General features: G+C 46.7%; 2 protein-coding genes across 8 annotated transcripts in view; both read left to right on the forward strand.

Moving 5' to 3' along the window:
- Positions 1 to 10,925, forward strand: part of LOC144509891 (pleckstrin homology domain-containing family G member 5-like) — an 88,282-nt gene extending 77,357 nt beyond the window's left edge. For 4 of the 5 annotated variants that reach the window (XM_078238840.1, XM_078238843.1, XM_078238841.1 and 1 more), the window contains 4 exons: positions 1,727 to 1,842; positions 2,215 to 2,363; positions 2,987 to 4,033; positions 7,638 to 10,925. In XM_078238840.1, the coding sequence (XP_078094966.1) occupies positions 1,727 to 1,842; positions 2,215 to 2,363; positions 2,987 to 4,033; positions 7,638 to 7,647 (1,322 nt within the window). In that variant the 3' untranslated portion in view covers positions 7,648 to 10,925. The remainder of the gene's footprint in view (positions 1 to 1,726; positions 1,843 to 2,214; positions 2,364 to 2,986; positions 4,034 to 7,637) is intronic. The other variant, XM_078238842.1, reaches the window with a different exon arrangement.
- Positions 9,664 to 25,910, forward strand: part of LOC144509892 (tumor necrosis factor receptor superfamily member 25-like) — a 37,742-nt gene continuing 21,495 nt past the window's right edge. For 2 of the 3 annotated variants that reach the window (XM_078238845.1, XM_078238847.1), the window contains exons 1-2: positions 9,664 to 9,857; positions 22,700 to 22,928. In XM_078238845.1, the coding sequence (XP_078094971.1) occupies positions 9,804 to 9,857; positions 22,700 to 22,928 (283 nt within the window). In that variant the 5' untranslated portion in view covers positions 9,664 to 9,803. The remainder of the gene's footprint in view (positions 9,858 to 22,699; positions 22,929 to 25,910) is intronic. The other variant, XM_078238846.1, reaches the window with a different exon arrangement.

Below are 25,910 nucleotides of genomic sequence, written 5' to 3' on the forward strand. Positions count from 1 at the left end.
GCTGTGTGTGCTTCTGTATGTGCTTGCGTGTTGAGTGTTTCTGTGTGTGTTTGCATGTTGTGCGTTCTTGTGTGTATGTGTGTGTGCTTCTGTGTGTGCTTGCATGTTGTGTGTTTTTGTGTGTGTTTGCATGGTGTTTGTTCTTACACGTGTGCGTGTTTCTGTGTACGTGCTTCTCTGTGCGTTTCTGGTGTGTATGTGTGTGTTTCTGTGTCTGCGTGCGTTTCTGTGTGTGCGTTTCTGTGTGTGTGTGTGATTCTGTGTGCGTGTGTGATTCTGTGTGCGTGTGTGATTCTGTGTGCGTGTGTGATTCTGTGTGCGTGTGTGATTCTGTGTGCGTGTGTGATTCTGTGTGCGTGTGTGATTCTGTGTGCGTGTGTGATTCTGTGTGCGTGTGTGATTCTGTGTGCGTGTGTGATTCTGTGTGCGTGTGTGATTCTGTGTGCGTGTGTGATTCTGTGTGCGTGTGTGATTCTGTGTGCGTGTGTGATTCTGTGTGCGTGTGTGATTCTGTGTGCGTGTGTGATTCTGTGTGCGTGTGTGATTCTGTGTGCGTGTGTGATTCTGTGTGCGTGTGTGATTCTGTGTGCGTGTGTGATTCTGTGTGCGTGTGTGATTCTGTGTGCGTGTGTGATTCTGTGTGCGTGTGTGATTCTGTGTGCGTGTGTGATTCTGTGTGCGTGTGTGATTCTGTGTGCGTGTGTGATTCTGTGTGCGTGTGTGATTCTGTGTGCGTGTGTGATTCTGTGTGCGTGTGTGATTCTGTGTGCGTGTGTGATTCTGTGTGCGTGTGTGATTCTGTGTGCGTGTGTGATTCTGTGTGCGTGTGTGATTCTGTGTGCGTGTGTGATTCTGTGTGCGTGTGTGATTCTGTGTGCGTGTGTGATTCTGTGTGCGTGTGTGATTCTGTGTGCGTGTGTGATTCTGTGTGCGTGTGTGATTCTGTGTGCGTGTGTGATTCTGTGTGCGTGTGTGATTCTGTGTGCGTGTGTGATTCTGTGTGCGTGTGTGATTCTGTGTGCGTGTGTGATTCTGTGTGCGTGTGTGATTCTGTGTGCGTGTGTGATTCTGTGTGCGTGTGTGATTCTGTGTGCGTGTGTGATTCTGTGTGCGTGTGTGATTCTGTGTGCGTGTGTGATTCTGTGTGCGTGTGTGATTCTGTGTGCGTGTGTGATTCTGTGTGCGTGTGTGATTCTGTGTGCGTGTGTGATTCTGTGTGCGTGTGTGATTCTGTGTGCGTGTGTGATTCTGTGTGCGTGGTGTTTCTGTGTGCGTGGTGTTTCTGTGTGCGTGGTGTTTCTGTGTGCGTGGTGTTTCTGTGTGCGTGGTGTTTCTGTGTGCGTGGTGTTTCTGTGTGCGTGGTGTTTCTGTGTGCGTGGTGTTTCTGTGTGCGTGGTGTTTCTGTGTGCGTGGTGTTTCTGTGTGCGTGGTGTTTCTGTGTGCGTGGTGTTTCTGTGTGCGTGGTGTTTCTGTGTGCGTGGTGTTTCTGTGTGCGTGGTGTTTCTGTGTGCGTGGTGTTTCTGTGTGCGTGGTGTTTCTGTGTGCGTGGTGTTTCTGTGTGCGTGGTGTTTCTGTGTGCGTGGTGTTTCTGTGTGCGTGGGTATCTGCGTGTGAGTGTGTGAGTGTGTGGTGAGTGTTTCTGTGTGTGGTGAGTGTTTCTGTGTGTGGTGTGTGTGTGTGTGTTTCTGTGTGTATCACATTTAACAATGATTCTGTCCATTCCTAGGCTCCTTCCTGCTGATTTATCTGAATGAGTTTCACAATGCAGTCAGTGCCTTCACCTTTCAAGCCAATGTGACCGGGCAATCCAGAGCATGGATTGAGGCAATATTCAATGCTCAGGTAATGTGTTATTGATGGACAGAAGCCTAACTGCAGAGTGGGGGGTGGGGGGGGGGGGGGGGGGGGGGGGGTGGTTTATAATTTCAGGCCATACACTGATGAAAATCAAATGGAGTGTCAGTCACGAGGACACTACGGCTGAGTGGGACACTCAAACTGGTCAATTCCATTGACGAACTGTATAGTAATGTGTCAAGCAAAGGGCTTTGAGTCACTTCACAGAATAACCTTTGACATTCCCCACTCTGAGTGTCCAATGTCTACAACAAAACACTGAAGAATTCCAAACTCTCGTGTATGTGTCTGACCATCCTCTGACCATTCCACTTAAAACGTACTGGTCTAACACATGCATTTAATTTAATAATCTAGAACTTGCTGGAGAGATTACGGGACCAGGAGTCTGTGCAGAAACGGTGTAGGCTGCCTGATGAAGAAGATGTGGAGAGTGGGACCTCTGCAACAGAGTCACCATCACTGTTACACAAGTTCACTGACAGCACACTTGAATCACAGCAGAGGTGAGTAAGTTCATTGTATTCCCTGTACGACCTGTCTTTGGGCTGTTACTGAGACCAATTCACCTTCACTAGAGTTTACCCTCCACCTGTGCCTAGCTTAAGTCTGATGGACAAGTTCAGGTACAGATGGACGTCATTTACATTATCTCTCTGCCCTCTCACATCACTCAACTCTTTCTAGAATGGTCACAGAGCTTGACACTCGTTTCATATTTATATCTCTTTCTACGTAGCAACTCCTGATCTCGGTACTGAAGGTGTCTTTTTCCTGGTTTTAACCCTCGAGACTGACAACAGGAGAAATTAGGACTTTTTTAATTTGTGAAGGTGTATCCAGGGTGTCAGTACAGGTTATATTGGTTTCCTGCTCTCTTTCTCTCTGTCTCTCTCAGTATCTACGTCTTTCTCTCTGTCTATGAATCTCTCTATCTCTATTTCTTTCTGTCTGTTTCACTTTGTCTGTCAATCTGTCTCTCTCTCATTCTCCTTGTCTCCCTATTTCCACAAGCCTCTCTCTTTGCCCATTCCTCCTTCCCCATCTCTCTCTGTCTCTCTTTTGCATATCTCTCCCTCTTTCCTTGCCTCTCCCTTATTTCATTAATTTGTTTGTCTATTTCTTGCAGTCAGTCAGACAATGTGCCAGGGAGAGTTCCTGTTGTGATGATCGACGCAAACAAAGATCTTTCCTCACCTGACACTGAGAGAACTGCTTCTCACTCCGATGACATCTCGCTTCAAAGTACAGAGTCCTCCAGCACTCCCACTCAGGAGCTTCTCGACCATGGGGTGACCTCTTCAGGCCTCTTGATACCAAATACCAAAGGCCAGGTGTTGGAGAGTGATGACTGCCACTTGGCCTCTATTGACAGCGCTTATGGCACCTTGTCTCCAAGCTCAGTCCATGAGTTTGAAGAACGACAACGGGAATCAGCAGATGAAGATGGAGAGTTGACTCCCTGTCAGCAGTCAGCATCACCGCAGATTTGCCGACGCAGTCCGGTCCCGTCCCTGCATTGCAAATCCAATATCTTCAAATCAAAATCAGAAACCAATCTTCTCCAGCTCATTGCCTCATCTTCAGAACCCTGCATCTTGAGTCGGCCATCACTGAGTAAGAGCCTGAACGAACTGTGTGTGCTCGCAGCAGGAACAAACGTCCAGCTAAAAACCTCCGATGAGGGATTATCAAGCATGGCTGCTCGCCCCCAGCTGCACTCTCACACAATCACCAAGGTGATGCACGTTCTCAAACGGGCAGAGGCTCAACAGATGAAAACAACTTCATGGCCTAGCTCTCAAGGGAGGACATGGAGGGCTGTGGACACTGAAAGTGTAAACACCAGCCACAGCAAACTGTCAGAGATGGAGGAGCTGAATTTTGTGAAGCAGCATGCTTACCCTGTAGATGGACCAAGCTTGGAACCTGATTCACAGCCCTGCACATTGTCATGCTCTGGTACAGAGAGTGAGTTGAACTTTCTGTGTGTTACAGACGAGCTCACGGCCCCTCAGGAGGAAGAGACCAAGGGGCAGCTGAGGGGCAGCAGTGTCTCTGAACATTCCAAACGGACAATGTCAGACCCTAAACCTGGGCAGCACCGCAAACTGACCCTGGCAGAACTGTACAGAATACGGACCAGCCTGCTCCTAAACTCCACATTGACTGCATCGTACGTCACTATAACCTGAGGGGGTGAGAGGTGAAAGGAATGTGGCGGGTGGGAGGGTAGAACTGAAAGAGGAGTTTGGGGTAGGGGAAGGTTGTCAGATGGGGGAAGTGAGTTGGGTGGGGGGCCTGAGGAAGGGAACTGACAATGGGGTCGAGGGAGCAGGAGATGAGGGGTTGGAGTGGGTGTTGCTGAAACGTTTATTCTTCTGGCCATCCAGTGCCTTCTATTTTCAAAGATTCTGCTTGCTGTCCAATTCCAGGTGGGGTGACCACTCTTTGTAGTTATCAAAGTCCCTGAGCCAGATCCAGTCACTTCCAATCAGTGCTATATCACTACACTGATCTCCCCTATACTGTAGGGCAGTTGGCCTCAGTACCCCAATCAAGAAAGAGTGATTGGCTTAGTTCCCACTCCTGACTGATGGACAGGGACTGCTGCTGGAAAATGAACAAGTAACACTGTGTGTTGTGGCTGCACAGTCAAACAGCCAAGACACACACTCTGTGTGTGCTCACACACAAGGACTGCTGCTGTGTCAGGTGACAGAAGATAACAATGACAATTTTATAACCCTGAAATTTCAGCACTTACTCAGTCCTCAGATTGCTTTTCATATATTTGTTCATGAGAGTGAGTTTAATTGACAAGGCTAACAGTTGTTGCCTTTCCATAATAGCCCTTAAGCAGATGGTGGTGAGATATCTTCTTGAACCAATTTAGTGTAGTTACATCCACAGTTAAGAACATAAGAACATAAGAAATAGGAGCAGGAGTAGGCCATCTAGCCCCTCGAGCCTGCCCCGCCATTCAATAAGATCATGGCTGATCTGACGTGGATCAGTACCACTTACCCGCCTGATCCCCATAACCCTTAATTCCCTTACCGATCAGGAATCCATCCATCCGCGCTTTAAACATATTCAGCGAGGTAGCCTCCACCACCTCAGTGGGCAGAGAATTCCAGAGATTCACCACCCTCTGGGAGAAGAAGTTCCTCCTCAACTCTGTCTTAAACCGACCCCCCTTTATTTTGAGGCTGTGTCCTCTAGTTTTAACTTCCTTACTAAGTGGAAAGAATCTCTATCAGTTCTATTAGGGAGTTCCAAGATTTTGTCCCAGCAACAATGGGGAGATGATGACATAGTTCCAAGTCAGGATGGTGTGTGACTTGGAGGGAGACTTGCAGGTGGTGGTGTTCCCATGCAGTTAGAATCATACAAACATAGAATCCCTACAGTGCAGAAAGAGGCCATTTGGCCCATCAAGCCTGCACTGACAACAATCCCACTCTGGCCCTATCCCTGTAACACAGTAAGAAGTTTAACAACACCAGGTTAAAGTCCAACAGGTTTATTTGGTAGCCTATCCCTGTAACCCCAGCTATTTGCTCTGCTCGTCCCCCTGACACTAAGGGGCAATTTAGCACTGCCAATCAACCTAACCTGCACATCTTTGGACTGCCCTCATCCTTCTGGGTGGCAGAGGTCACAGGTTTGGGAGGTATTGTCGAAAGAGAGTTGATGAGTTGTTGCAGTGCATCTTGTAGATGGTACACACTGCTGACACTGTGCATCTATGATAGAGGAATAAATGTTTAAGGTGGTCGATTGGGTACTGATCAAACAGTTGCTTTATCCTGGATAGTGCCTGGCTCTTCCTAATTGTTGTTGGATCTGCGCTCATCCAGGAAGTGGAGAGAATTCCATCACACTCCAGGCTTGTGCCTTATAGCTGGTGGATAGGCTTTGTGGAATCAGCAAATGAGTTACTCAACACTGAATGCTGGTCAGTTAAGTTTCTGGTCAATGGTATCCCCTCAGAATGATGATGCTGAAAATTCAGTAATGGTAAAGCCATTAAATGTCATGGGGAGTTGATTAGATTCTCTCATTTTGGGAGATGAGCATTGCCGGGCACTTGTGTAGCATGAATGCTCCTAACGTAGGCCAGAAGATATCATGAGCAGGGGGTGTACAGTATGGCTAGGTAAACCCAGCAGCAAACACAACAATAAGCAAATTACCCAGCTATCTTCCCCCACATCCCACCCCCACCAACCAGTTTCCACATTTCCTCCCCGCAAGTGTGTCCTCCTCAATCCCTGCTACATTCCCTCACCAAACCTGTGTTTCCCGATATTGAGTCTCTCTCCTATATTGAGTCTCTCTTTCCTTCCCTAAGTGTATCCCTCACCCCAAACCTCAGCTGTTGCCATCCTCACCCCTGTAACCTAAATTGTCACCGACACCCACGCAGACATCTTGTTCATTCCCCATATGCCACATTATGTACATCTCCTAATCCACCCAATCTCTCCACCTTCTGTCTGTCCCTTATACACTCACTAGCCCTGCTGGAATCATGGCATCCCATCAGTACAGAAAGGGGCCACCCGGCCCATCGAGTCTGCACCAACTCTCCAAAAGAGCATCTTGCCACGCTCACCCCCTTTGCCCTATCCCCCTAACCCTGTGCATTTACCATGGATAATCCACCTAACCTACACATCTTTGGACACGAAGGTGCAATTGGTGGCTCAGTGTTTAGCATCACTGCCTCACAGCGCCAGGGACCCAGGTTCGATTCCTGGCTTGGGTCACCGCCTGTGTGGAGTTTGCACGTTCTCCCCATGTCTGCGTGTGTTTCCTCCGGGTGCTCCGGTTTCCTCCCACAATCTGAAAGGCATGCTGGTTGGGTGTATTGACCCAAAAAGGTGCCGGAGTGTGGTGACTAGGGGAATTTCACAGTAACTTAATTGCAGTGTTAATGTAAGCCTTCCTTGTGACTAATAAATTAAAAAACTTTTAAAAAAACAATTTAGCATGGCCAATCCACCTAACCTGCACACCTTTGGAGTGTGGAAGGAAACCGGAGCACCCAGAGGAAACCCACACAGACACAGGAAGAATGTACAAACTCCACAGTCACCCAAGGCTTTAATCAACCCGGGTCCCTGACACTGTGATGCAACAGTGCTAACCACTGTGCCACTCTCACCCCCCCCTACTCCCCGATATCTCATTCCCCCTCTAGCTGTCTCTCTCCACACACTAATTGTTCCTCCTCCCTGACAGGAAGTACCCTTCTCCCCCTGAAATGTTTTTCTCTCCCCTAGCTAATGTCTTCCCCAGATTTTACTTCCCCCTTCTCTAGGTGCATCTTGCTCCCACTCCAATAATATCTTTTTATTCCTCCCCAGTTGTCCCTTCCTCAGGTGTTTCCCTCTCCCCATAAATGTAATTCACCCTCTGCCATGGCCCAGGTGTCATCCTCCCCTCTGCTATGCCCAATACTATTCCCCCCTCCCTCCCCAATTGCATTTTCCTCCCAGCAGGAGTCATTCTTCCTCCCACTCAGTGTCTTCCATCAAGTGTCTTACAACCCTGCCCTTCACACCTGAAGCCTTTTTGCTATTCGACCGAAACCCATTCTGATATAGAATCACACAGCCATTTCGCCCATTGGACCTGTGTTGACTCACTGAAATGTAAATCTGAGCTCCTCTGCTCCTTCCCCATCATCCTGCAAATTTCTCTTTTTTTAGATATATAATACTGAGATATTCTAACCTGTTCTAAACAATCCCCCCCTCTTTAATTCACAGGGAAGTGTAGCCAGCATTTACTGGACATGAGCAGTGGGACCTGGAATTCAAATGGACGGACTGGCATGGAACTTGAACTCTGACCTTCTGAGGCACCCATCACCACAGTCCATGAAGCATTTCTGCACGTGCTCAGAATGGAACTGAGAATGATGTCAAAGCTCGTGGACACATTACAGACTGAGCACTCAGTGCAGAGAGGGGGCAACGAGTGAACATGGACCTTGTATTGTGGGAGTGACAAAAGCGTGTCAGGCTGGTGACCTCTCCCAATGATTGCTCTTAACTGAGAATCATAAATGCACTGTATTATTTAGATCTACAAAATCACCCAGTGATCAGCAGGATCTGGGCTTTGTCATGAGGCAAAGAAAAGGAATGTTTGAATACCTGTCCTTATCTCTCTCCTCGCTCCTTTCTCCTCCCCACCCGTCCTCTACCCACTTTCTGTGTTGACCCCTCTCAGCTTTCTCTCTTCACCAGTCTCCTTCCCTTCTCCCTCTCCCTTCCCATCTTTTTCTCTCTGTCTTCCGCTCCCCTATTTTCTTCTCTTTCCTTTACTCCACTCCTCTCCTGTCTTCTTTCCGCTCCCTCTTCCCTTCCTTTCACTCAGCTGATTATTGAACAAGAACTGGCACTGACCAGCATGTGGCTGTGTCGACTATGAGCTCGTTTGTCTATCCAGTGATCATGGGGCCAAAGGAGACCGTAATCCTCAATGGACTCGGCAGCAGATTGAGGCTGCACAGGGCATCTTGTCACAGGCACTGAGTCCATGTTCCATTCTCAGCTCCTAGTGAGGAAGCTGATCTCAGGATGGGCACGAAGGTGAGTTGTGAGTCACAATCCTCAATGCCCCTGGTTAGGGAAGGAAAAGATCAAGGTTCATGGTTCTGATCACCATACAGTGACGACTCATGTCGAAGTCTGTGTGGATTTTGCACATGGTTAAAATCACTGCTTGGGCTGACACAAGAAAACCTCCCCTCGCAGATTTCAAACTCTGGGAATTGCCCTGAGAATATTCCCACCATCAAATCTCAACTTCTGAACTGAGCCCCTCCCAGAAATAAAGTCCTTTCACCAAACCTGTTAGCGCCTGAACATGGTGAAAACAAAGAGATCTTCCTGTTATTTGAAGAGCATAGATTTTTCTTGTCAGTCTGCATCTGCTGTTTGCTTCCCTTAAACCAGCAATAATGTTTTTTCCTTAATTATATTAATTATGTATAAAGTTTCATATTTATTAAGCTTTTGTGTTCATTTTATAATGTGTCTGTAAACCTGTTATTGGATTTGTTGTCAACATCTTCACCATCCTCACTGTCCTCTATGTAAGTGTATAGTTACTCCTCCACTCCACTTGTATCTCTGTGCTTCCCTCTTGCTCTCCAACTTCCTCTCTTACTGTTCCCTTGTCACATTTCAATCTCTTTTTCTCCTTGGCTGGAATTTTCCAGCTGCTCACGTCGGCAAGATCTTCCGGTACCGCCTACGCCGCGCCCCCCCCACCGCGGGTTTACCAGTGGCATGGGATGCGGTCAATGGGAAATCTCATTGACAGGGATGGAATCAGAAGAAAGACGCTGCAGGGAGGCCAGAGAACAGAGAATCTGCTCCCCCCACCTTTCTCTTTCCCTGTATCTCTCTCTCTCTCCCTGTGTCTGTCACTATCTGTTCATTTCTCTCCATCTCCTTGCTCACGATCACCCTCGTTCTCAGTTTTTCTACCTACCTTTGTAATTCTGTGCTTCCCCAACCCTCCCTGTGCCTGTGTGCATGTTTCTCCTGTCTGTTAGTCTGCCAATCTATCTTTCTCTCTCATCTATCACCCTTTGTCACTCATCTGTCCGGTCTCACTGTTATTCTGTCAGTGGATTTACCTTTCTTGGTCCATCTAAAATCGGCTCTTTCCACTCCTTGATCTCTAACCCAGCCTGCATGTCTGTCTCTCTCTCTCTCTGGTTATGATCTCCATAAGCACCTCCGTTTGTGGTTCTGCCTGTTCCTGTTTCCACCCCTGCACGCATTGTTTCTTAAGCGCGTTTGAATCTCAGTAACAAATTAATTCGGTAAAGTATTCTGAGAAGTGTGTGTGCTGGATTCAAAAACGGCTTCATCTAGACTCCCAGAATCTGTCCAAAGCTGAAGCTGGGACTCCGCACCATGAGGATTGAATTTGGAAGCAGGAGGCAAAGCTGGATGTGGATCTGGTTTGGGGTGAGTTGGTGAAGCTGAATATGGGAGCAAGAACTGGAGGAGCAATTTCAAATATAACCAGGAATGAAAACCAGGAACAAAACCTAGACTCATAGCAAAATATTGTGGATACTGGAAATCTGAAATACAAAACAAAATACGGTGGAAAAACTCAGCAGATCTGGCAGCATCTCGGAGAGAGAAATAGTTAATGTTTCGAGCCGTATGACTTCTTCGGAGTGAGTTCTAAAGAAGTCATACGGACTCAAAACATTAACTCTATTTCTCTCTTCACAGATGCTGAGTTTTTCCAGCATTTTCTGCTTTGATTTCAGAAACTGAAGTCATTGATTTACTTGTAAAACTGACAAAATAATTTTCATCACTTGGTTTAACTTTCAGTTTGTTCCATACTTTTCTATAAAGAGAAACCCCTCCCATAACCTCTGGGTGGTGATCGGACTTTTTCTGTTATTGTTGCTTCCCTGAATATTTGCAAGTTTTGCCATGCTGTGTTTTGACATGGTTTACCCAGTTGAGTGAACCATTTATAAACACAGGAAGTTTTCTTGAGTAGTCAGACCCTTTATCTTGTTGCCTCATTATTTCTATTTGTCAATGGAGGGTGCGGGGGTTATGATCCAAGTATTTTAATGCCTGAGGTGGGGATCAAGTTGATGTGAAGAACACAAGTTTAAAACAGAGAGAGAGGATTGAATTCTTATCCCCAGGCACATGCAAGTACTGAACATTGCTACTTCAGAAAAGAGCGATGTTCAGATCGGGAAGGGTGTGGAGAGGGCTCAGGTTATTGTGCTAAAGAACAGAACTGCAAATACTGCATGGAGCTGATACTCTCCGGAAATGTCAGCTGTAATATTTTGGACCCAAACTGTCCTATTCGGAACTTGGCGAGTTGTTTTGAATTCAGAAAGCCAGATTTTACCTAAGGTGATTAAATGGATTAAACTTCAGTGATTTACTTTAGTGCTGATTCCAAGTTGCTTGATGCCAAACTGGAAACCACATTACCTCTGTTGATGCAGAAATACAGGTGAAAGTGAATTAAAGTGAGACGATTACATTGACAGTGAACTGAATGCGTAAAGTTCAATCATTGTGGTTCACTATTTCATCCTGAACTGAGAGATGTTGGTTTAGCATGTACAGTGACCAAGAACTGCGGCATGAAGCAGAGCTCTTCTGGGTTGCTTGTGAGCACAGACCCTTGTCTTGAGTTAGGTGTGAGGGCAAACCTGACTCAGGCTAGGTATGAGGTCAGACCTTAGCCTCAGGCTGGGTGTCAGGACAGGCCCTGGCCTCAGGCTGGGTGTCAGGGTAGGCCCCTGCTTCAGGCTGGGTGTGAGATCAAGCCCAGACCAGCCTTGGACTGGGTGTGTGAGGACAGGCCTGGCCCTGCCTGCGGCTGGGTGTGAGGACAGGCCTGGCCCTGCCTGCGGCTGGGTGTGAGGACAGGCCTGGCCCTGCCTGCGGCTGGGTGTGAGGACAGGCCTGACCCTGCCTGCGGCTGGGTGTGAGGACAGGCCTGACCCTGCCTGCGGCTGGGTGTGAGGACAGGCCTGACCCTGCCTGCGGCTGGGTGTGAGGACAGGCCTGACCCTGCCTGCGGCTGGGTGTGAGGACAGGCCTGGCCCTGCCTGCGGCTGGGTGTGAGGACAGGCCTGACCCTGCCTGCGGCTGGGTGTGAGGACAGGCCTGACCCTGCCTGCGGCTGGGTGTGAGGACAGGCCTGACCCTGCCTGCGGCTGGGTGTGAGGACAGGCCTGACCCTGCCTGCGGCTGGGTGTGAGGACAGGCCTGACCCTGCCTGCGGCTGGGTGTGAGGACAGGCCTGACCCTGCCTGCGGCTGGGTGTGAGGACAGGCCTGACCCTGCCTGCGGCTGGGTGTGAGGACAGGCCTGACCCTGCCTGCGGCTGGGTGTGAGGACAGGCCTGGCCCTGCCTGCGGCTGGGTGTGAGGACAGGCCTGGCCCTGCCTGCGGCTGGGTGTGAGGACAGGCCTGACCCTGCCTGCGGCTGGGTGTGAGGACAGGCCTGGCCCTGCCTGCGGCTGGGTGTGAGGACAGGCCCGGCCTTACCCCAGGCTGGATATGAGGGCAGGCCCAGCCCTGCCTTGGGATGGATATGAGGGTAGGCCCACCTATGCATTCGGCTGGATGTGGGGGCAAGTCGGGCCTTGCTTCGGGCTGGGTGTGCGAACAGGCCCAGCCCTGCTTTCAGCTGGTTATGAAGGCAGGCCCGCCTGTGCATTCAGCTGTGTGTGAGGGCAGACCCACCTCTGCTTTTGTCTGTGTATGAGCGTAGGCCCGCCCAAGCTTTGGGCTGTGTGTCAGGACAGGCCCGGCTGGGCCCTATCTTGGGCTATGTGTGAGAGGACAGGCGCGGCCCTAATTCAGGCTGCATGAGAGGAAGGTGAAACCCTTTCTCAGGCTAGGTGTGAGGAAAGGCCTGGCCCTGCCTTGGGCGGGGTTTGAGGACAGGCCTGGCCCTGCCATGGGCTGGGTTTGAGGACAGGCCTGGCCCTGCCTTGGGCGGGGTTTGAGGAGAAGCCCGGCCCTGTCTTGGGCTGGGTTTGAGGACAGGCCTGCCCCTGCCTTGGGCGGGGTTTGAGGACAGGCCCAGCCCTGCCTTGGGCTGGATTTGAGGACAGGCCTGGCCCTGCCTTGGGCGGGGTTTGAGGAGAAGCCCGGCCCTGTCTTGGGCTGGGTTTGAGGACAGGCCTGGCCCTGCCTTGGGCGGGGTTTGAGAACAGGCCCAGCCCTGCCTTGGGCTGGATTTGAGGACAGGCCTGGCCCTGCCTTGGGCTGGGTTTGAAGATAGACCCAGTCCTGCCTCGGGCTGGACGTGTGGTTACACAGAAACAGGAGGAGGCCATTTCCAATTCTGGTCTGTCTTTCGATGAAATTTTGAATGATTGTAAAATAACTACATATTTGCCCCATTCCCTGTACCTTTAAGAAAAATCAATCAAATTCTGATTTAAAGTTATACAATTGAGCCAGAATCAATATCCGTTGGCTAAAATGTTTGCATTTTCTACCACCCTTTGTACAAGAGCTTTTTAGTTCCCCTCCCCCGCCCTTGAAAAGTCTGGCTCTAATTTTTAGACTATGCCTTCTCGTTCCAGACCCCAGGAATAATTCTCTCTGCCCAAAATCCATTCCCTTAATATCTCGAAAACTTTGATCAAACAATTCCTAACCTTTTGAATTCCAGCGACTACAACCCTAATTTGTGCAAACTCTCCTCATAATTCTATCCTTCAAGTCCAGTTATTATTCTAATAAATTTATTTTGTACTCCCGCAATCCTTCCTAAGCTGTAGTACCCGGAACTGCTCTCAGTTTTTCAGCTGTGGTCTAACCAGGGCTTTATGAAGCTGAAACATGACCTCTACCCCTTTGTATTCTAACCTTCTAGTTGTAAAGGCCAGCATTTCGTTAATCTTTAATTATTTTCTGTATCTGTTCCTGACATTTTAGTGATCTTTGTACCTGGACTTCTACTGTTTATAGCATTTCCCCATTCAGAAAGTACTTTATTCTACCATTTTTAGATGCGAGACATGACCTCACATTTGCCTACATTGAAGTCCATTTGCCACAGTTTTGTCTTTCGCTTTTGAGAGTAGACTTCTATCTATGGCCTATGTTTTATGAACTGCCTATTTATAATTGCATTGTTTGCTTGTTTTTAAATTTGAAACAACAGGGTGTGGAAAGTATTTGTTTTTTTGGAAACTGAGAAAGCCCTGACTTAACAAAGTTGTGAGAAGAGGGGCAAACATGAATGGAACATCGTCAGATGACAAGATATGGAGGAAAGTTTCAGACCATTGGTCTGACCATTTTGCTGCATCTGCACATTTCCTCTGATCTCTGGGTGAGATTTACTCACGAGGATTTTGGGCTACTGGGCATTGGTGACAACTGGTGCAGTTGACGTACTACGCATGACATACCTTCCTACCATCCCCCACATGATGCTACACGTGGCACATCAGCGTTTTTCTGGGTGGGGTGAAAGAATACAACAGGGTGCACTCGGGCTAACAGCAATAACATGAGATTATGGGAGGAATAAATTGATACAAGGAAGGGTGCCAGCCTAAGAGCAGAGTCCAAGCACCCCGATTGCTCAATAAAATGTTATACCAGCATAAAAATCACACCAAACAAGAAAGCACCACTGAACTATTGATCCCACTCTTCCTACATCCATGTACACCCTACCCTCTCACAAATTTACTCTTCTGAGCTCCCATTGACTAGTGCTTGTTGCCAGGAGTTTTGGATCATTGAATAGATCCTGATGTTCCAGAGACCCATTAATCATGAACCAAACTATTTCACACAAAGTGTGGTCAGCAATTCATCCAACTCTTGATCCTGGTCCTGGTTTGATATTTGCACTGTTTGGATGGTTTGTGAGTGCACAGACTCATGAGCCTTGCCCCCAGCCTAGGTTTATCTAGTTTACAGGAAATTTAAAACCCTGCTCTATAAATCTTCACCAATTTCCAACTAATGGGACACGACAGAGGTACTACTGCTCACAAACAATTCAGAACCTCCAGGGGTATCAGCCCCAGTCCAGGGATTTACACTAAGGCCTGAGTAATTCAGCATCCTTACTCGATGATTCCAGACGTATCATTCTCTCTCGAACTGAAATTTATACATCAATGTTGAAGATTTCAAAACTATGCAGGGAATTGGAAAAACTGATTAAGGAAAATGGTGTACCAAGGTGAAATGTCAAAAGCAGGAGAGATGGAACTCTTCCCTCCAAGAGTTAATCAAGTTGTGGAATATGAGGGGAGTATAAGCAGGCAGTGTAAATGGGATCAGGAGAAAATTGGATGTTAGAAACCCATGTGAGGGGGCGATTATGTGGCGCAGGATTCCATCTTCTGAGAGTATGTAGAAATTGGTGCTGCTTTAGAGAACCGTCTTTGTTAACACGGTAGGCTGGTTGCATCATGGTTAATTTCCTCACATTCTGCAGCACCAATGGGTCAGTATTTACATAACTGCTTCCTGCAGTCACTGCATCTTTGAACTGCATCACCATTAACTGAAACAGTCTTGCAGTCCTGTAAAAGACCTAAACATAATCCGATAACCCACATTCCCCGACATGCTGGGTTTTTCCTCTAATTTCAGTCAATATTTTGTACAAGTTCAGGGAACATAAATAGATCAGGAGCCAGTGTCCTCATCAAATATACCCAGGGCAGGTATAGCAAGGATCAGATACAGAGCAAAGCTCCCCCTACACTGCCACCAAATATTCCCTGGGTAGGTATAACACACTTTACACTGTCCCAGTTAAAAACTCCCAGGGCAGGTACAGATTAGATAGTAAAGTTTTTCTAACTTTTTCAAAGTAGGTACAGAAGAGTGTAAAACTCAATCATCAGTGAATCTGATAGTTTTACTACAGTATCAAATGTTGTTCTCGCCACCATTGTTCTTTGGGCTGAACAAGTAATGTATACTGTGTACCCATTCCATTTGTGTAAAAGTGACATTTCTGTGCAAGACACTTCTGTGCCAGACAGTACACTGATTGGGGCAGCAATCAATTCCAGGATCCTGAAGTCATCTGTGCTTGAAATTTTCTGCAGTTCCATCAAAGCTTCTTCAACACCACCTAAACCCATGACTAATATCGCCTTGGATGGGCAAGGGCATCAGGTGCCTGACTACTTGCAAGCTTCCATCCAAAATGCACCTCATTTGATTTGATTTATTATTGTCACATGTATTAGCATACAGTGAAAAGTATTGTTTCTTGCACGCTATACAGACAAAGCATACCATTCATAGAGAAGGAAACAAGAGAGTGCAGAATGTAGTGTTACAGTCATAGCTGGGGAGTAGAGAAAGAGCAACTTAATGCGAGGTAGGTCCATTCAAAAGTCTGACGGCAGCAGGGAAGAAGCTGTTCTTGAGTCGGTTGATACCTCATCCTGATTTGGAAATACATTACCATTCTTTTATTGTCGCTGGGTCAAAATCTTGGAACTCTCTCCCTAATAGTACTGTGGGTGTGCTTATAACACACAGATTAAAGCAGTACCAGAAAGCAACTCATTATTATCTTCTCAAGGGCAATTGAGGACAGGGAATACATGTTGCCTTTCTCGCAAATCCCATATTCAATGAATGAAATAAAAATAAAAGTCAAAGCCTAAAATAACTAATCTCTCTGAGAAATCAGTGCTTATGTAAATTACGTTGTCATCAGGATTTTGAGGGCTGTGTTGAGATTCAGGATGATACTGAGGGTTAATAAGTGGGTGAGGACAGTAGGGTTGAAGTGAGGTTAGGTTTGAGGTGAGAATCAAGGTAAGAGTAAGGATCGAGCGAGCTGGAGGTCAGGGTGAAGGTAGACTGGTGAAATTTCTGGGGGGCTGTGTTTGATAAATGGATGAGTGGGTTGATGCGTCTGACTTGATCAGCCTCTGGTTTCCATAAGACAAGCCCCTCACTATGTTAATGTGACAGTTGATTTCATAGCAGATGATCAGTGAAATAATCTTACGCTATCCAGCCTGATCTTTTTATGGAAACTGCTCAATTGTGCTGGATGCTAACACAGCATGGAACTAAGATGTGTGCTGTTTTCCCATGAGGGAAACTCCTATTGGCCTCAGTATCTATGGAATGGCACGTTCCTGCTCAAAATCAGCTGCAATACCCACTTGGGTGGAGGGGTAAAGCTTTTTAACTTCAAGTAAAAGAGCTGGTGCTGAAGGACTGGAGCTCTGAGTGAGTCAGTGCCTGCCAGAGGGGAGGGGGTTGGTTTGTTGAACTACAGCAGTGAGTCAGACATCAATACACAGAAAGAGATCTCACATGAACATCTCTGACTGTGTGTGTGTGTGTGTGTATGTGACGATAAGGTCTTTGCAACCCTGTGTCAGGACAGAAACCCACGCTGGAAAGTGCCATGACCTAATTTATTGAGAGTGTGTTAAACAGATGTCTGTAGTTGGGAGATAGCTCAGGGGCCTTGTTTCAATGACCCTCACAGCCCGGGATGGCAGGACTATAAGTTCCAGCTCATTAGGAAGTGGGCAGGGGATTGGGGTGGGGTGTGAGAGTGGAGGATGATTTCACTGGACAAGAGTTACATTTCCTCTTGTACTATCTGTCCCATGGTACCACATGGAGTCATACTCCAATACCTCATCCAAAATGTGTGGACCTTGGCAAATGTGATAGTTTATTTAACCCAAGGTGGCATCACAGCCAGGCACAATCCTGTGTCCACTCAGGATTCGTAGTCACATATTTTCACACAGTGAGATCACTGGATCAGTAACAATCCAACCCAATTTTAGCCCCAAATGACATTGGGTGAGATCAGTTAACTGAGCACAGGCCAGAAATGGAGCTTGGGTTGTAGTAACACACTGGGTGAAGTATTTACTGAAGGAGATAGGTTGAACCGAAGGCTCCCCATTTACAGATCTCAGTCGTAACAAATGTGAATGATATCAGTTGAAGAATAGTCCTGTTCACTTCAAACACACGAAGAGCTCAGCCGCGAGCAGCTCAATACAAGAGGCCAAACACCCAGCCCCTCAGGCCTTGCGATTCACTCAGCAGATCCCCTCCACTCCCATCACACGGCAGGTACCCCACCCTCGAGCAACTCCAACAACTGCTTCTTCATCTCAACTGACTGCCCTCTGTTTCACCATTCCTGACAGTTCTTTAATTATGTGCAACATGCCCCCCCTCAAGTGTGCGTACACGATTGTATGGTATTTTACTTGTTCCATGTTCCATAATGCATGTTGAAAAAAACTGCAGACCAAGGAATTTAAAAGGGAACCTTGGTTTCTGAAAAAGATATGACTCATAGTTTCAATTCCTTGGGCATAATTTATTTCAATTAATATGGGATGAATGAGGAATTATGAAGACATATAAAATTGGAAGCACAAAGCATATATATCTCGGATCAATTCACAGATTTATATAAGGAATAGTGTGCTAAAGCACTAGAAACAACACTGGGATTGAGACTAATCTAGTAGTTACAAAGCAAGACTTGCATTTATATAGCACTTTTCACATCCTCAGGATGGCCCAAACCACTTTACTGCCAATGAAGTATGTTTGAAGTGTAGTCATTATTGTACTGAAGTAAACACAGCAAGTTTACCAGGAATGTGATAGTGATTAGATAATCGTTAGGCATTAGTTATGGGATAAATATTGATCAGGACTCCGGGGAGAACCCTCCTACATTCCTTCAAGATTGTGCTGTGGAATCTCTTGCATCCATCTGTGAGGGTAGATGAAGTCTCAGTTTACCATCGCATCTGAAAACAGTATCTTCAATAGTGCAGCACTCTCAGTGCTATCCCACCACCAATGCAGTGCTCCCTCAGTACTGCCTCCACAGCCAATGGAAGCATTCCTTCAGTGCTGCCTCCACAGCCAATGGAGCATTCCCTCAGTACTGCCTCCACAGCCTATGGAGCATTCCCTCAGTACTGCCTCCAAGGGCAGTGGAGCATTCCCTCAGCACTACCTCCACGGGCAATGGAGCATTCCCTCAGTATTGCCTCCACAGCCAATGGAGCATTCCCTCAATACTACCTCAATACTAATGTAGGGAGGAGCTACACGATAAATGGAAGAACCATAAAGGGTGTAGAGACGCAGAGGGACCTGGGTGTGCAAGTCCACAGATCTTTGAAGGTGACGTCACAGGTGGAGAAGGTGGTGAAGAAGGCATATGGCATGCTTGCCTTTATAGGACGGGGCATAGAGTATAAAAGTTGGGGTCTGATGTTGCAGATGTATAGAACGTTTGTTCGGCCACATTTGGAATACTGCGTCCAGTTCTGGTCGCCACACTACCAGAAGGACGTGGAGGCTTTGGAGAGAGTACAGAGGAGGCTTACCAGGATGTTGCCTGGTATGGAGGGGCTTGGTTATGAGGAGAGATTGGGGAAACTGGGGTTGTTCTCCTTGGAAAGACGGAGGATGAGGGGAGACTTAATAGAGGTGTATAAAATTATGAAAGGCATAGATAGGGTGAACGGTGGGAAGCTTTTCCCCGGGTCGGTGGTGACGTTCACGAGGGGTCATAGGTTCAAGGTGAAGGGGGGGAGGTTTAACACAGATATCAGAAGGACATATTTTACACAGAGGGTCGTGGGGGCCTGGAATGTGTTGCCGGGCAAGGTGGTGGAGGCGGACACACTGAGAACGTTTAAGACTTATCTAGACAGCTATATGAACGGAGTGGGAATGGAGGGATACAAAAGAGTGGTCTAGTTTGGACCAGGGAGCGGCGCGGGCTAATTGTTCTTTGTTTCTCGTTTCAAGGCTTCATTCTATGATCATCTTGCTGGTGCCAGTACAGAGCGAGACTGTGGATAGTTGGAAACCTGTCTCGGGGGCAGGGAATTCAGATGGTGTTCGTAAAGCAGAAGTGGAAATGAATAGGGTTGGAAAGCATTTTCTGATCAGGGCCAGTGTGATCTCCTGGACTCGTTTCGATCGCCTCAGGGGGTCGGAGAGGAATTTCCCAGATTTTTTTTTCCCCATATTGGCCCTGGGGTTTTCACTCTGGGTTTTCGCCCCTCCCTGGAGATCACATGGTCTGGAATGGAGGGGTGGGGGTGAGTTAATAGGTTGTGATGAACAAAGCATCGTAGCTGTGAGGGACAGCTCGGTGGATAGGATATTAGGATGTAGATAGGCTGGAAAATTGGGCGGGGATCCTGGATTCAGGATTCAATCCTGGACCGGGGAGCGGCGCGGGCTTGGAGGGCCGAAGGGCCTGTTCCTGTGCTGTATTGTTCTTTGTTCTTTGTACCTCCACAGTCAATGGAGCATTCCCTCAATACTGCCTCCACAGCCAATGGAGCATTCCCTCAATACTGCCTCCACAGTCAATGGAGCATTCCCTCAATACTACCTCCACAGCCAATGGAGCATTCCCTCAGCACTGCCTCCAAGGGCAGTGGAGCATTCCCTCAATACTGCCTCCACGGCCAATGAAACAATCCCTTTCTATTCCCTCAGCACTCCCTAAATACTGCCCCCTCCAACATTCGTTTGGTGGATGTGTCTGTCTGGATTAAGTACAGCAGTGGGACTTCAACCCTCAGCCCCAATAGTAATGAGCCACAGCTTGCTGAGTTAGTATTATGGTATGTTGCTGTGAAGCAGGCTTGTGGCACAGTCTGACACTGACTCTGCTTCCCTGCCAGTGACACAGCCCACTTATATTTTCCATTGCTGACATTTTTTTGATCAGCTGACCAATCATGAAATTGGCTTTTTTTTGCGAGTTACTGACAATCTGGGAACTGTTACGTAGATTACGTAGTCCATGGAAATATCGGGGATTTCCAGCAGTCAGAGACTTATAGAATGATAAATGGGCTCGACCCACATACTCTAGATCTCCAACATGCTTCCTCACATCGTTCATCACCTTCCATTCAGCACTTCTCAGAAATTGTTAATCAGTTAAACTACTTCCTGAGTAGTACACTGCAATCACGGAAACCTGGTTTGGTGTTTCCTGAAACACTTTCAAAGCCCCTATGAAATGAGGCTGGGGCAGCTGCCACATCAGGTAACTGCTCCAGGTCACTGAAGTGACAGAGAAAGGGGCTTCTGTGGCTGAACCTCTCAGTAAAATCAATCCGCCAACCTACATCCTCTTTACTGAACAACACATTTTGGAGCAAGTGAAGTGCATGCAACATCCTGGTCTCACCAACCCATAGCATCGCTGCCGTGAAATGGGGTCATAGGAGACAAATGGGGGGGGATTCACCGTCCTTATTCGTCACAGGTGGGAATCCCAGCATTCTGCTGAATGGGGCCTAAAACTGGATTCCTGGTGGGCATCAAACCCATCGACATTCACCGGGCCCACCCTGCCCAATCGGGTTCCTGCCCGGTCTGGTTGATTATACAGAACCGCCCGTTTGAATGTAATTAGTGGGCTTAGAGCCTGATTCCAATCCCTCCTGCCATTCACCCACCTTCCCTGTGGGATCTGCACTGGCCAGCCTTTGGTGCTGGGCATTCTGTATTGTGGACCTGGCCTGGTGGACACTGAGGGGAAAGCAAGTATAGTGCCCATGTGCCCTTCTGATGAAACCAGGATGTAGAGAGTGAGCCTCCAAAAGGGTCCTGGGAGTTGGGTGCTCTCGGGCTGGGGTCTTGAAGTTGACCTCGGCACTATCCCCTGGGGTGGGAGTCATGTGGCTAGCCTACCCCTTCTAGCCCTGGGAACCTGAAGATCACTCTTGGCATGGTGATTTCAGGCATCTCTTTGATCATAGTCTTCATTCTGGTATGTGGACTGTGAAAACTTTGAAGTGGGCTGGTCACTTTAATCTCCATGCCCCCTGGACACCTGGCGGGTTTCCAAATCCCAGCAGCACTGCATCCAGCAAAAGGGAATTCCCTTCTCCACAGCTGCTCACTTAGCCCCACTCTTTTAACACAGCATTTATTTCAAGTCTCTGAGCTTTCATAGAAAGCTCAAAGCCTTTGAAATCCCTTCAAGCCCTTTAAAAGCAATTGTTTCATTCAATTTCACTCTAGTCTTTTTAACTCATCTTTGAATGACAGCCTAATAAGAACATAAGAACATAAGAAATAGGAGCAGGAGTAGACCATCTAGCCCCTCGAGCCTGCCCCGCCATTCAATAAGATCATGGCTGATCTGAAGTGAATCAGTTCCACTTACCCGCCTGATCCCTATAACCCCTAATTCCCTTACCGATCAAGTGTTTTTTAGATAGCTTTGTTTGTTGATTTTTCCCCTCATGGTTGAATGCATTTCAAGTACCCCCATTGTTCCTAACTGCAATATTTACTGAAGAAAAACTGAAAGCATTTAGCTGCTTTTGAAGTTGTTTGCAGCTGTAAGCACTGGCAGCAAGGGGATACAGGTGTTGTACATTAACCAGAGGGACAGATCTTGCTATATATTAGCCAGGAGGTACAGATGTGATTGTATGTTGGCCGGAGCTACAGATGTTGCTGGATATTAGCCATGAGTAGTAGCAATGCTGTAGTTTAGCAGGGACTAAAGGTGTTGCTGTACATTAGCCAGAAGTACAGATGTTTATGTATGTTAATTGGAAGGACAGATGTTGCTTTATATTAACTAGGAATACAGGTGTTGGTGTGTGTCAACTGGGATTACAGGTGTTGGTGTGTGTCAACTGGGATTACAGGTGTTGGTGTGTGTCAACTGGGATTACAGGTGTTGGTGTGTGCTAGCTAGGATTACAGGTGTTGGTGTGTGTCAACTGGGATTACAGGTGTTGGTGTGTGCTAGCTGGGATTACAGGTGTTGGTGTGTGTCAACTGGGATTACAGGTGTTGGTGTGTGTCAACTGGGATTACAGGTGTTGGTGTGTGTCAACTGGGATTACAGGTGTTGGTGTGTGTCAACTGGGATTACAGGTGTTGGTGTGTGCTAGCTGGGATTACAGGTGTTGGTGTGTGTCAACTGGAAATACAGGTGTTGGTGTGTGTCAACTGGGATTGCAGGTGTTGGTGTGTGCTAGCTGGGATTACAGGTATTGGTGTATGATAGCTGGGATTACAGGTGTTGGTATATGATAGCTGGGATTACAGGTGTTGTGTGTCAACTGGGATTACAGGTGTTGGTGTGTGCTAGCTGGGATTACAGGTGTTGGTATATGATAGCTGGGATTACTAGCTGGGACTATAGGTGTTGCTGTGTGTAATCTGGGAGTACAGGTGGAAATATTCTCAGTTCTTTTGTAATAATGAAGAATTGCAGACTAACACTCAAATTCTCCAATTCCCAGGTTTGTGCCTTGATATCTGCTTCTGGAAGCTTCAGTCATTGTACAACAGGTGGCTCCTGGGGTCGATCACCAACAGAATGGAACGTGACGGAAATTATTAGGAAGGACAGGCAGATAGGAATTTGGAAAGGTGGAGAGCATAGGCGAAGAAAGCGGACCACTGATCGTTGCAAAGACAACCAATATAAGGATTTGTACACATCATTTTGCTGCAAGAGATGCCCGGCAGGTTGGTCCTTCTCTGCACTCTGGAACCATACAATGATGCAGCACTGCAGGAGGCCATTCAGGCCATCATGCATGACAGGGCTATTCATTAATTGCAGTCCTTTTCCCTTTCCCCAAAGCTCTGTAAATATTTCAGCTTCAAATCTGCTCTCACCCTTCTCTTCTCCAAGGAGAACAGTCCTAACTTCTCCAATTTATCTGTGTAACTGAAGTTCTTCACCCCTGGAACCATTCTCATCAATCTTTTCTGCATTCTCCCTAATGTCTTTACATCCTTCCTAAAGTGTGGTGCCCAGAACATGATGCAATACTCCAGTTGAGGAGTTTAAACCAGTGTTTTATATGAGTTCAACATAGCTTAATTGCTTTTGTACTCTATGCCCCTATTGATAAAACCCAGGACGCCTTAAGCGTTATTAAACATTCTTTCAACTTGTGCTACCACTTTCAGTGATTTACGCACAGATACCCAGGTTCCTTTAGAAACATTATCCTTCATTTTATATTGTCTGTCTGCCTTCTTCCTATAAAGTGAACCACTTCACATCTCTTTGAACTAAATTTCATCCACCACATCTGCCCATTCTACCGACCTGTCCATGTCCATTTGAAGTCCCACACCATCATAGAATCCCCTACAATGCAGAAGAGGCCATTTGGCCCAATAAGTCAGCACCAACTCTCTGACAGAGTATCTTATCCAGGCCCTCTTCCCCTCGCTATCTCTGTAATCCCACAAATTTACCATGGCTCCATCTAACCTACACATTTTTGGGACAATTTAGCATGCCCAATCCACCTAACCTGCACATCCTTTGGACTGTGGGAGGAAACCAGAGCACCCAGAGGAAATCCATGCGGACACAAGGAGAACATGAAAACTCCACACAGTCATCTAAAGATGGAATTGAACCCGGTTGCCTGGCATTGTGAGGCAGCAGTGCTACCCATTGTGCCACCATGTCGCCCACCATATCCTCCTGATGGTTCACAGCACATCAAAGGTTCATAGTATTCATAAATTTTGAAATTTTGCCCTGTTCACCAAGATCTAGGTCATTAATATATATCAGGAAGAGTAGAGTCCTAACACTGATTGCTTAGGAACTCCACTACAAACCTCCCTCCGGTTGGAAAAACAACCATTCACCACTGCTATTTTCTTCCTGTCACATCCAATTTCATGTCCATGTTACTCCTGGCCCTTTTATCCCATAAACTCTAATTTTGCTCAGAAGTCTGTTTTGTGGCATCTTATCAAATGTATTTTGGAAATCCAAGTACACCACATGAATACTTTCATCAACCCTCTCTGTTACCTCATTAAAATACTTAAGCAAGTTAGGTAAATATTATTTGCATTTAACAAAATTTTTGCTGCTTTTCTTAATTAATCCATATTTGCTCAAGTGACTTCATTTTTGTCCCGAATTATCATTTCTAAAGCCTCCCCACCCCAAAGGTTAAACAGACAGACTTGTAGTTGCAGTGTTCATCTTTACACTCTTTTATGAACAAAGATGTAATATTTGCAATTCTCCAGTCCTTTGGCAACATCTCTGAGTCTAAGAAAGATTGGAAAATTATGGCTAGTGCCTCTGCAATTCCCACTCTCACTTCCTTCGGTTTTTTTGGGCATCCAGTCCTGGTTCCTAATCAACTTTAAGTAAATGCGACTATCCAATACCTCCTCCTCATCAATTTTAAACCCTTCAAGTGACTACACTACCTCCTCTGTCACTATGACTTGGGCAGCATCTTCTTCCTTGGTAAAGGCAGATGTAAAGCACCAGCTTTGCCACCTACCTCAATGCGTAATTCCCCTTTTAGGTCCCTAACCATCCCCATTCCTCCCTTCTGCCTCTGTGCTATTTATATGCCTATAGAAGACACCCCTTTCATGTTATATACCACTATCATCTCATACTCTCTTTGCTTCTCAACTTCCTTGGCTCCTGTACCCCATTTCTCTATTTAATAAGCCAAAAATCCTGTCGGCCTTGTAAACAAATATCTTAGCACGTTTTGCCACCTCCAAAGATTTATATATGCTCACCTCAATGTCTCTTTGTTTATAATTTCATAATTTAGCTTATCTTGCCCTCCTAATTCATTGAGAAAGGGATCACTTAACACTTCTCTGAGTTAAATTTAATTTGCCCATTTCACCAGTCTATGTCCTGCTGAAGTCTGTTCCTGCTCTCCTCAATGGGGCAGCACAGTGGTTAGCACAGCTGCCTCACAGCGCCAGGGACCCAGGTTCGATTCCCGACTTGGGTGACTATCTGTGCAGAGTCTGCACATTCTCCCCGTGTCTGCGTAGGTTTCCTCCGGGTGCTCTGGTTTCCTCCCACAGTCCAAAGATGTGCAGGCTAGGTGCATTGGCCATTCTAAATTCTCCCTCAGTGTACCCAAACAGGTGCCGAAGTGTGGCAACTAGGGGATTTTCACAGTAACTTTATTACAGTGTTAATGTAAGCCTACTTGTGACGAATAAATAAATAAACTTCAAACTTTGTTTTCTACATTTCCAAGTTTTGTGTCATCTTCAGACTTGGAAATGAACCCCTGCACACCCTGTGAAGTGTGTGCCCAAATCAAAGCCATTCATATATACTAGAAAGTACAGTGGGCCTGATATCATTCCCTGGGGAATGTCACTGTCAACTTTCCCACAGTCTAAAACCCAAAATGTCACCACTATCCTGTGCTTTCTGTCACTTAATTAATTTCATATGCAAGCTGTCACTGCTCCTTTAATCCCATGTGCTTTGATTTTGCTAACAAGTCTATTATGTGATACATTATTCACATGCTTTGAAAGTTCATAGACACAGCATCAACCACACTGCTCTCATTAACCCTCTCTATAACTTAATCAAAGAACTCAATCACATTAGTCAAAAATGATTTGCTATTAATAAATCAATAATAAATAAAAATCTAATAGAACCATAGAATCCCTACAGCGAAGAAAGAAGCC

Source organism: Mustelus asterias, chromosome 22 (genome assembly GCF_964213995.1).
Source record: "Mustelus asterias chromosome 22, sMusAst1.hap1.1, whole genome shotgun sequence".
Taxonomy (NCBI): Eukaryota; Metazoa; Chordata; class Chondrichthyes; order Carcharhiniformes; family Triakidae; genus Mustelus; species Mustelus asterias.